General features: G+C 48.4%; 4 protein-coding genes across 4 annotated transcripts; 1 reads left to right on the top strand and 3 right to left on the bottom strand.

The window, feature by feature from the left end:
- Window positions 1-1205: 1205 nt before the first annotated feature.
- LOC108027344 (zinc finger protein 800) lies at window positions 1206-6029 on the bottom strand. The gene is made up of 5 exons (XM_017098762.3): window positions 5676-6029; window positions 5424-5567; window positions 4874-5342; window positions 4656-4803; window positions 1206-4390 (listed from the first exon to the last, which is right to left on the bottom strand). Exons 1-5 carry the CDS (start codon window positions 5829-5831, stop codon window positions 2428-2430), a joined length of 2880 nt encoding a protein of 959 aa, XP_016954251.1. The 5' UTR covers window positions 5832-6029; the 3' UTR covers window positions 1206-2427.
- A 537-nt stretch (window positions 6030-6566) lies between these two features.
- Window positions 6567-7577, top strand: LOC108027408 (uncharacterized). The gene is made up of 3 exons (XM_017098847.2): window positions 6567-6768; window positions 6817-7244; window positions 7306-7577. The coding sequence occupies exons 1-3, from the start codon at window positions 6668-6670 to the stop codon at window positions 7485-7487; spliced, it is 711 nt and encodes a 236-aa protein (XP_016954336.1). The 5' UTR covers window positions 6567-6667; the 3' UTR covers window positions 7488-7577.
- Window positions 7501-8999, bottom strand: LOC108027407 (histone PARylation factor 1-like). The gene has a single exon (XM_017098846.3). It carries the CDS (start codon window positions 8895-8897, stop codon window positions 7560-7562), a length of 1338 nt encoding a protein of 445 aa, XP_016954335.1. The 5' UTR covers window positions 8898-8999; the 3' UTR covers window positions 7501-7559.
- Window positions 9000-9396: 397 nt separating this feature from the next.
- Window positions 9397-11436, bottom strand: LOC108027169 (26S proteasome non-ATPase regulatory subunit 12). Its single transcript, XM_017098449.3, has 4 exons — window positions 11245-11436; window positions 10133-11187; window positions 9921-10077; window positions 9397-9859 (listed from the first exon to the last, which is right to left on the bottom strand). The coding sequence occupies exons 2-4, from the start codon at window positions 11179-11181 to the stop codon at window positions 9557-9559; spliced, it is 1509 nt and encodes a 502-aa protein (XP_016953938.1). The 5' UTR covers window positions 11182-11187; window positions 11245-11436; the 3' UTR covers window positions 9397-9556.
- Window positions 11437-11476: the final 40 nt, after the last annotated feature.

The raw sequence follows: 11476 nt of genomic DNA, 5'->3' as shown, positions 1-11476 counted from the left end.
ATTTTGCATTGCCTAGGCGGAGCTCTGTTCAAACGAAATGCCTTGAAAGTGGCTTTAATTTGATGCTGCTTCATGTCTTCTCTTGCTCTGAAAAGAATTTAATTTCGTTCTATCTAATTTCTTAAGCTGGGTTTTCATTTCAATCTAATTTTTTGTCCAACAGCTAGAAAAATCATTTACATTTTTGCCGTTTGATTAGAACTCCTAGATACTCTTATCTGCTTGTCGTTATTTTCACCTTTTAAAGAACCAAATGACAAAATTTAATGTTTTGTGTTGAAAACCTCTTTATGAATACTTAATACTAATAATAGCCGAAAAAATAATACTACAAAATGTTATTTTCGTTCACAAGTTTTACTTAACTAAGTTATCAGCAGTACTTTACAGAAAAGTCCCCCAGCAATAATAATTGTCTTTCTTGGTACCCTCACCATAACAGGGGCTTGATTTGATAGCTTCTTAGTTATTTAGGAACAATCATACGTACAATGTAAGTGTGGTATCATGAATTATTTAAATCCTCTTGCTCTAGTCTACCGGGTACTTTCTGTTACCTAATAAAAACATTTTCAGATTTGTTGCGGCAACAAAACTGCGGAACAAAAATTTGTTGATCTTACAGCTTGGAAAAAAATAAATAAGAATTAAAACGAGCTGCCCGGAGACTGTCACCCCTTGGCAAATATATTTCGAGTTCATATCTGTGCGGCCCCTGTCGAGGATTTCAAGGCCTGGGCGTTTTCACTTTCGGTTTCCAATTACACACAGTCGCGCTTCGCCAGCTCACTCTCTCACGCTCCAGGTCGCTCTCTATTTTCCGACACGGACACAGATACGCACACGCTTAGCTTTAAAGTGTGCCCCGGTTTCGGTTGCCACCGTCCCAAGCCCAAGCCCAGGCCCAGCGCAATCCCAAGTCCTAGCCCAACCCGACCCTAGTCACTGCCCAAGTCCCACGTCCACGCCCATACTCCTGACCGTGACACAATTTCCATTGTCGGGCATCCGCAGTAACGGCAGTAAGAGCAACAGCATCCACGGGTACACAGCTGCCTGGTGACCTGCTCTATTTCAGGCACAATCCATCCAGCTGGGCAGGAGCTCAAAACACTGGTCCGGGCCCCAAAGCAGGGCGAACAGGTGATGGGCCTCGGCAGTCGGACACTTGTTGGCCTCGCCGATACCAATTCACAATTCGAGCATTCTTGTGGGTGATTATCGTAGGATTTATTATCATTTGGTGATTTGATTTAAGGCTCTACCTTGTACATTACAATGATATATAAATACATGGAGCCACTCGCGGGATCAGGACTTCAAATGTCTGCGGGTGGTTCCTCCTCCCTTTGTCTGTTGCGCTTGGCAAAACACTTGCCCGCCCAACGCTGCGTATGTATAAAATATATATAAACATGTATCTCGGTTGTGTATGTACAACAGACTGCCTTGTACAACTTGCGCCTGACTTTCGCTTAGTTTGCAATTAACATTTTGAGCAACAAATTTATGCAGCATCATGCAGAAGTCGTGGTGTTCTCGGCTGCTCAGCTGGATGTTCCCGAATATAATAATGCTAATTAGGTGACGGTGGGGCGATGGATTCGAATGATAGATGGCAAGATGGAGCGTCAACAAACTTAATATCCAAAGCACCTCCGTCTTCTTAATACATATTAGGGTGTGCCGATTTGGTCGCCAAGGAGTAATTCTTTGGTTCTTTGGAGCGACTTCCGAGTGTGTTGCCGAGCCAGAAGTTGAACGAAAAACTATATTAACGTTTATGTATTGCTAACGGAAAGAAATTTATAAATTAACTTTGCATAAGCTTGAGATTTACAATAGTAACTGTAGATGTACGCCTAAAACTTAAAATTAGACAAATTACATTTTTGAAACATTGTGTAACGAGTTTGAATCGTGTCACCCCAATACTTTGTTAGAGTACACCAAGAAGATTGGCTTGATTTTGATTAAGTATGCAATCTGATTTAAGTCCTGGCAAGGCAATCTGCTGCACGCGTGAACAACAACCATACACACTTATGAGACTTACTTTATATGGGATTATAAAATTAGGTACATTTATACATTATTAACTATAACATTATAAAAAATCTGTACTTTTTCAATTCACACAAACAACAAACATTTGCTAATAGCCGAAAATTATCCTACGATTTGAATTCGTTTTGGTTGTTTTCATCGCGTAATACTCAAAGCGTATTTATCATCTAGGGATTCTTGGTTTGATTCTTCTTGGTTTCTTAATTAGTTGGTTTTACAATAAGGACACTAGTGAATTACATTTAAACGGTTGATGGGAAAACGACCAGCCGAAAATATGTGGAAAAATTCAGTAGGAAAGACAACGAACGTTGTTAAAGTAGCAACGATGATGGCGGTGGCTTTCATTTCCGGTTCCGTTTAGTTCTGCAACGCGGCTCGCAGGAGACTGTCCAGGGTAAGCTGGATGGTCCCATTGGCAGCTGCCTGCAGAACGGATGGCGGCTTGGGCAGGGCCGGAAACATTGTCGGTGTTCCCGCTTGACTGCCCTTGCCGCCCAGGCATTCCATACCAGTGGTTGCCAGCGTTTCGGGCTCGGGGGCGTGGCACATGGTGTGCGGCGAGGGAGGCGTGAGCAGGGGGCTTTGTGATTTCGGTGTTTCGGGTTTGTCCTCTGGCTGGGTCTCTTGAATCGCGTCCTGCTCCTTTTCTTGTTTCAGCTGCTGCTGCTGGGCAATCGCAGTGTTGACCTTGTTCCACAGGTTGCTGATGACAGCGGTATCCTTGCCAGCAGCTGCCGTCCGCTTCGCAATCTTCTCGAGGAAACTCTCGGTTTCCGGAGCAGGGTTCAAGGTAGTTTCCGCAACATTCTGTTGCTGTTGTTGTCCGCTTTCGCTGTGTGTGTGCGAGATAAGGCGTGGTCGTATCTGCGGCCTCTCCGAGGGTAATTCCGGTAAAGTAGCGGATACCGCCAGACCCTGGCTCACAAGATCCAACATGATGCGCTGTGTGATGCCCAGCACTAAAGGCTTCTTGGCCTCCGTAATGAAGGCCTCCCACTGCTTGGGCTTGCTTTCATCATTGCTTCCTGGCGGGTGGCGTCGCAACTTCGCTCGCATGGACTCTACGCCAGGCGGAACTGGTGTTTGCTGGCCTGATCCGTCCGGTTTAAAGCTGACCAAATCGTAGACAAAGTCCTTATTGACCGCCTTGACCCGTTTACGAATGGGCCGCTTTTCATGGGAGTGCTCGCCAGATTCGGGTGAGATTTGCGTGCGAGACTTGCGACGTTTCTTGTTGGGTGTGGGAGTGGATTCCGTCGGCTCCTGGCCGGGTTCCTCCTTTATTGCGGCTTTTGGCGATATGGGTAGTACTTCTCCCGCAGATTCTGTTATAGTTTTCTCACGCTTCAAGCGTCTTTCGTAGGTCTTTATAGGGGCTTTGGCGTCCTTTTCCGTCACTGTAACCTCCTCCTCCTTATCCAACAAAATGATATCCCCGTCCACGTCGTCGCGTGAGTATTCACACTCGTGGGTGGACACATACTGCTCCGTCAGCTTGTCTCGGTCTCCTTCTATCTTGTGGGTAAATCCCAAGTGATTAACAATATCGTAGCGCCGAAATGCACGATATTCACAAAGATTGCAGCCAAAGCGGCGTGCGCGGTAATGGAACATAGATATGTGACGACGCAGATTTCCGAGGGCATTGAACTGCTTGTGGCAGATCTTGCACCGGCAACGCAGCTGCTTCTCCGCTGGCACGATGCGCTTCTTCTTGACCTTGCCCTTAACATCTTCCAAGTCGGCGTTGGCTTCAGGACCAGCCCCAGGCGCAAGCTCCAGCTCCTCGTCGGTGTTAGAGGCCTCATCACTAGCGGAGTCGCTTTCATGGGTTAAATTAAGCCGGTCCAATGACACCGTGTGGAGGCCAGGGGCAAATGAATCGTTCGGCTCCGGTAGGTCTGCAAACATCTCGTTCAGAGTTACTTCCTCTCCTTTGATCGGTTCATCTTTCGGCAGATCTATGGAGGCGGTTGGATCCTCATCGGCTGCATCCAGACTGGAGTCATTGCTTTTCGCCTTCAGTTTTTTGACGGAAGGAGCCGGCTTTGCCAGCGCCTCTTGCTTGGCCCGACAATTGAGCAGGTGGGTTGACAGAGCAGCGCGACGCTCGAAAGACTTTTCGCAATAGATGCACAAAGACATGATCTTCCGGTGTTCACCGCTGGCATCCAAAGGTTCTGGGGCGTAGCCCACAACGTCGTCGGAGAGCTGCAAGCGCTTAAGTTCACGGCAGGGACCCTTGGGCTGAATATCTCCCTGCTGGACACGACGCTTCAGGATAGTATTCCTCATCATTCGAATGCGACGAGTTGGCTTCCTGAAATAATGTTTTTGAAAGACACGCATTAAATTTAAGTTGAAAGTGCTTTGAAAGAGGGAACAAAATGTCTTAAAAAGATCAAACGTTGTGTACATTAGTTATGTTCAAATTTTAAGATTTGACATATAAAATTATTAAAAGAATGGGTTGCCCTCATTTAATATAAATTCAATTTTAAAGAAATATCATTTTTACAATTTTTGTTTTTTAAATGAGAAATAAAACCAATAAATTTACTCTATTCTTAACCAGCTCTACTCACTTGTGATCCTTGGATAAATGTCGAATGACTGCAGCTGCCTGGAGAAAGGTCAGCGAGCACGCGGGACACTGAAACACGAACGCCGACGACGAGTGATGCTTTTGAATATGCAGCTCAAGCGTTTTGTGGGTCTGAAAAGTCAGATTGCCTGTGAACGAAAATGGAAAACACACCAGTCACTAATTGATTTCAAGGCCTATTCGGTTGGGTCGTTTTACAGATCTCGCAGAAGATGCTCGTCTCCGTTTCGTCGCTAATAGACTGCTCGCCGGTTTCGCCGGAGTCGCTGCCTCCGTGGCGTTCCAACTTGACGGTGGTCACAGCTTTGCCGTCGGGACCCACAATGGTTTCAGCCGGATTGAGCATGCGGTGCACCTCGTCCAGCTCCGTCCTTATGCTGTCCTCCTGGTCCACCTTGATGGTCTGGTATACGGCCTGACTGGAGGTGGGCACGGATTCCAGCTGCAAAACCGTGGGGGAGCTGCGCCTAGCCTGGGATGATGCCTTTTCCCGCCGAAGACGCTCGATAACGCCACTTAAGTCCCGAATTCCCCCGCCACCTCCGCGGATGGGACGCACTTCGCGGGGAACTGGAGAGCAGCCCGTGCTCCTGCTGCGGAGCATGTGTTCCATGTCCTGCGGCGACGGCCCGCCACCTGTTTGAATGATCATCGTGGAGTTCTGATCCTAAATAAAGTTAAAAGCGATTAATTTCGTTCCTGTGGCTAAGGAGAAGATAAAAAGGGGCTATCTTTACTGCCCACTCACTGTATCACTGCCGTTCGCGGAACGAGCGCTGACGCAGCAAAAGACGCGCTTGTGGCTGATGAAATTGGCCAGACTGCGGAACATATTCCGGCACACCTTGCACTCGTAGATCAGGCTGCACTCTAGACTAAGCAGCTGGCGCACCTGCAGGAAAAGCGGGGAGTTATCGAGAAACGTGTCAAACTGGGTTGAAGGAGCTGGAGCCATTGCGGGCCAGAGCTGAGTCACGTACTCCACTCGGACGGGACTTACCTCGCTGGTGCCATCCTCGTAGGCTCGACGGGCCTCCTCGAATCCCGTGTGGGCGGTGCGCAGTGGGCGTTGCAGCAGGCTGATGTCGTCACCGTTGTGGTCCATCTGCTCCTCCTTGAAAGTGTCCGAATTACAGCGCGAGCTGCGCTTCCTCATGGCACTGGTTTACGCGCCCGCTCCCGCTCCTGCTGGCCGAACTTGGGCACAATCCTAGCGCAGTGCCGTTCCCGCTTTTTTGAGCCACGTGCGGCTCTTAATCAGTTTCTAATTCGCGATCAAAAAGGTTTTCCAATTCGAATATGGGCCTGCATCTTTCTTGCATTTTTTGTATTCAGTATGACCGTCACCGGAGCGCTGCTCTGCAAGAAGCGAATCTGGTATTTTCCGCGGGTCGAGGGTGGGCACACCTTTGATTTCAATTTTAAACCAATAAAGACCAAATTCAATAACTCACGAAAAGCGTAAAAACTCAAGTTATGACGAAGTTTTCGGCTGGAATTCCAGCCTAATTCCAACTGAAACCATTTCTGGGCACATAAAATGAAGGCGTGGGACTTTTAAAAACTCATTTAACATTTTGACGGGTGTTCAACAACCATAGGCAATAATCAAACATTGAATGCAAAAGGAAAATTTAATTATATAAAACATGAGGTAGGCCAAACTTTTTCAAGTTTTAAAAAAATCGGTTTATATTTTTAGCAGATTTTAAACATTTTCATGTTTGCCGTTTCAAAATTGTAAAAAAAAAAAAAGTTAACTAAAGCTCGGTTCATGGGAATACAGTTAAATAATTCAACTTAAATAGCTCACAAAACATGTCGAAAATATCTATATCTATTGAATATCTGAAAACATTTGATTTTGAATGGTGAAAGGTGCTTATTTTGGCGTTCAGCACATGGTCACTCTGATGACTTGAAAAAAACACAGTGGCCGGACTTAAGCTCGTCATATTAGTTTCACCCATAAATTAACTCAAAAAAGACACCATGAGCTGTCCAGGATTTGGGGAACTGAACATACCATCGTCGAGGGCCTTTTGGGACGACTGCGACGAGGATGAGTTGGAGAACCTGAATCCGGTCGAGAAGTGCGTACTTTGCATTGTTTACCCAGTGTTAATCTCTAGAACTTCCAGGCTGCAGCTCAAATTCGATGGCGAACCGGCTGGCGAAGTAGCCCCTGTGGAGAGCGAGCTCCTGGTTGTCATTGAGGGCGTGAGCGTCACCCACTTTGCCACCTCGCTGCTGCCACAGGATTCGAAACGCGTTTGCGGCATTCCCGCTAAGACCTCGTCACTGCACTGGAGTCCTTCGTCCAAACAGCTGCTGGCCATCCTGGAGGAGGACCTGACAAGCAGTGGCGAGGTCACGGAGCTGCTACTGCCCTACGCGAAACTGGCCAAGAAAGTGGTCACCCTGACACTGAAACCAAAGGTCGAGTTCAAAAGCGAGGACATTCAGCTTTACCGGGATCACGTAGCCATTGTGCGTGGCGTGGGGGTCAACCAGAAGGATATCACCGAGCTCGAGGCTCCCAACTTCATTGCCGGAGTGGCGGCGGGAGGTATGTGGTCCTGGTAACAACAAATAAATCGCACATTTTACCTTTCTCTCCCCTATTGCAGTGTCCAGTTGGCGGGACCAGGAAGAGTTGCCAGTGAGCGCCTTCGTTATATACACAGACAAACTGCCCCTGGACGCCACGGCTGCCCAGCCAGTGCTAAAGCTCCTACAGAGCGTGGGCGTTCAGTCCTGCAGCCCCAACTACGTCCCACCGCGCAAGGAGAACTCCTATCTGTACATGTGAAAATACTTTCGGCTGTGTTCTTCCTAGATTTAATATTTGTAAAAATGTTGAGGTTGCGGAATAAAAAACGAACTACTTTAGTACTTCAAACATGCTGAGGTTCACTTCTCTACAACGCTGCTCCATGTGCGCCTTGGCAATGGCAATAAACTGCGGACGGGAAAGCATCGAATAGGCGGGTACCAGCAGCGAGGAGGCCAGCATGTGCAGCTCCTTGTGCCCACTGCTGAACATATCGATGCCCAGTTCCAGGGCGCTGCCGAAGTCTGATTCATCCACGGCTATGGTGGCGGCGTTGGCCACCGGCTGCAGCTTCGCCAGCACTGCCTGCTTGGCGGCTCCGCCATCCAAGTCCTTTCGCTCCAGCATGGCCAGCATCTTCTTGAGCTCGGAGTCGCTGACGGCCAGTGGGCGGTAACCCAGCTGCGTCTTGCGATCGAAGGGCACAACAATGCCGGCTCTGTGGAATGTTTTGGCCACCACCCGCTTATTGCGCTCGCGCTGCAGGCGATCCAGTTGGGACAGTTCCAGCGAATTGTCGCTCAAGTACTTCTGCACAGCTTTTTTGATTCCGGCCAGCTGTCCGCTTGAAAAAGGGGTGGCAACGAAGTCATGCTCCAGGTAGTAGAGAAATGCGTCGAAGGCGTTTCCAGCCACGAACTGAAACTCACAGCCCTTGGCGGAGTCGTTGCGAGCTATCAAGAGATTCTCCTTATCCTGCGGCACATCTCGCCAGTAGCCGTAGTGAATCCCGGTGCCGCGACGCACGAAGATTGTCTGGAACTCTGGTGGATCGTAGTAGAAGCGCCAGTGGCGCAGATAGTCTCCCGGCTCACCGATTTTGGCGCCGTGGAATCTGCCGGCGAGGAACTCGAAGGGACCCACCAACTGCAGTTGGAATACTTTGTCAAGGTGCTCCAAGCGAGGAGCAGGATCAATTTTCAAGCTTCCCACGAACTTCCAGAACTCATAGAAGTCCGGCGGCATTTCGACAAGGAATTTGTGCCTGATAAACTCGTTGGACTCACAGAGATTGTCGTACTCCTTTTGCACGGACAGCCGAATGCGCTTCTCGAGAATCTCCATGTAGTTCTTCCCGGATATGTTGTTCATGGCCTCCTTGTGAAGCTCCGCTGTTTCCGTTTCAAAACTGCCCTTGGCCTCCTCCTCGTTCTCGACGATTGCTCTGGAGTTACCTGCAATCGGCTCATCCTTGTCTTCGGACTGGGTGGGAGTATCGTTCTCCCTCTTCTCCGACTGCGATGATGCACATCTTTTTGGCGCCACTTTTCTGTCTTCCGCACAGTCCTGTTTTTCCTCGACCCGCTTCTCTGGATGATTGTATTTGGACAAATGCGCCGGATTGCGCTGGTAGCACTTGTCCCAGTACTTGCAATCTTCTTTCGGCATTCTTGGTTTAAGAATATAAACAATTTCGCGATATGTGCGGTATGCTGTGGAACAATCAAAGCGAATACACGCTTTCAGGAGCGCCGTCAGAAGTTTGAGGGGGTCGTTGACAAAGCAGTTCGGGGTGGCAAATATTTATGTTTATGCAGTAGTGATCAGTGATCACGTTCATGGATGTAGTGATCAAACAGCATAAATACAATTTAATCTTTTGTGGAGTATTTTTCTTATTTTTAATGGCATGGTCGCCTCCTTTAGAGATGTTCCAGCCCACCGAATATAAAAAGTATTCGGATTTTTTTTTATGCGAAATTTATTTAGTTTTAATTCAATTAATTTTAGATTTTATTTTAGCATTTTTTTTTAGATCGGAAGAGACCCTGTCAGCTGCACCCTACGCCCATGCCCGTTCCCACAAACAAGAAGAAGCACTCTGCACTCAAAGTGTTGCGAAATGCCGTCGGAAAGCACCGGTGACTGGCAAAAAAACTGCACTTCATTGCAATGGACATTTAGAGGGGCTTTCTTTTAATTTTTGTTCATTCAATGAATACAAACTTCGCGAAGAGAATCTAAATGTTGATGGTAAGGTGGTTAGTACAGATACAGTTTCCGCTTCAGAGGGAAAACACTATTCTAGGATGCCGTACAGAACAGAACTAATCTTCGACGGCGCACATGACCGAGTAGACGCACTCCTCCTTGTTAATCAGGTGGCAGGTCTTGTTGACCAGAGACATCAGTTGGTTCACGTCGGTGGCCCAGTTGTTCAGGATGTCCGAGGCGCTCTTTTTCTGCGTGAAGTATATAATGCCAGCGGGCCGGTCGATTTTAACGCGGATGGTGTCGCTGTTGGCCAGCTTGGACAGGTATTCCTCGCAGCGGCTGGTGGGCAGGTTCAACAGCTCGCTCATGCGCGCCAAATGCAAGCGGGAGTAATACATGGCAATGATGCGAATATTCTACGGAAAAACAATATTGCTTTGTATTGAAAGGCAGGATGATCTACGCAAGTAATCCTACATGCTCTATCAGACGATCCTTAAGCTCGGCAATGCATTTCTTGCCGTGCTTGGTGCTATCCTTGAACATCTCATTCTCTGCCAGCACGAGCCCAAAGTCGCCATTAAATGTGTCAAAGTTAATCAGCTCCTTTGACATGAACAGGCGCAGAATTTCTCTATTAAAGGATACCAGTTTTAGGGTTTGCAATTGTTATAACCAGAAGTACTTACTTGTAGGCTGGGACTTCTTCCAGCTTCTTGTTCTTCGAGAGGTGCCCCATCATGTCGCTCTGTTCGTTGTCGAAGGGAGCCAAAACACAGTACAACACGGCGCAGACCAACTTTTCCGTCAGTTCCTTCTTCTGTTCCTCGGTCAGCTCAATTTCGACGTCAGGCTCTGGGGCGACCTCTGGCTTCTTGTCCTTGTCGTCGTCCTCCTTCTTCTTCTTGTCCTCGTCCTTCTTTTTCTGCTCATCTGTGGATGCGGCGGAGTCCACGGGTGTGAGGCCAGTCTTCTTGCGAGGCGGCTCCGCAATGGCCTGGTAATGGCGCGAAGTATTGAGGAAGGAAGTGTCCCTGTTCAGCTGGATCATTAGGTAGTAGAATTTTAACTTCAGATCGTGATGAATTGGATCGTCGAAAAACTTTATGCTGATTTTCTTGGCGATGATCTGCGTGGAAACGTAGTCCTCCTTCAGCAAACAGAGACGCATCTGCTCCAGGATAAGCTCCACCTTCTCGCGCTTATCCATCGATCCGTAGGTCTCCACCTGCAGCTCTTCCATGACCGTGGCAGCTCCGGCGACGTCGCCATCCGCCTCCTTGATGTCGGCCAGGATCTTGGTGAGACGGGCCCGTTCGATCTCCACGTAGATCTTGCCCTCGGTGACCGAGCGCAGAGTGTCGATCAGCTTTAGCTTGGTCTCCTTGTCGGGCGTCTTGTCCACGTACGTGACGCACTCCTGGATCATCTTGACCACGGCCTGCTTCAGCTGGGAGCGGCGGCGGACCAGCAGCGACACGTACTCGTTGAGGGCGTTCCAGTTGGAGGCGTCGAAGCAAATCTGGCAGATGGCCACCAGGACGCGGGAGCAGGAGACCATGTCGGCGCCCAGGCGCGTCTGCTTCTCCAGCTGCAACATCATCTCGATGGCTTCGTGGAAGGCGTCGGGGTTTTTCTTGGCCAGCTCCTTTGCAAGGGGGATTTTCTCGTCGCAGGCCGGCTCATAGTCCACCTCCATCTTGGTGATGCGGCCGCCATCAAACAAATATGTGTCCATGGTGCTCTGAAATGGAGTTAACTTGTATTTTTGCCGCTATGACTAGGCAGTTTTCCCACTCACCTTGCCTTCGTTTTGTCCTGCCGCAAGTCTACTCAAACTGGTTTGCGCTAGGTAAAATGATGCACTCCGTCTCGCTTGCAACCTGGTTGGTCTGCTTGTTCCTTTTCCTAACGTAGTTCGAAGCAAAAGCGGCTTTTTCGTTATAATATTTCTCTGCACCGCACAAATTTTTGCTTACAAATGCTGTATGAATGCCCCTATTTTTACAAATAGGAATCGATACTTATCGATG

Source organism: Drosophila biarmipes, chromosome 3R (genome assembly GCF_025231255.1).
Source record: "Drosophila biarmipes strain raj3 chromosome 3R, RU_DBia_V1.1, whole genome shotgun sequence".
In the NCBI taxonomy this organism is placed as follows: domain Eukaryota; kingdom Metazoa; phylum Arthropoda; class Insecta; order Diptera; family Drosophilidae; genus Drosophila; species Drosophila biarmipes.
This window is presented reverse-complemented; position numbering and strand designations above follow the sequence as displayed.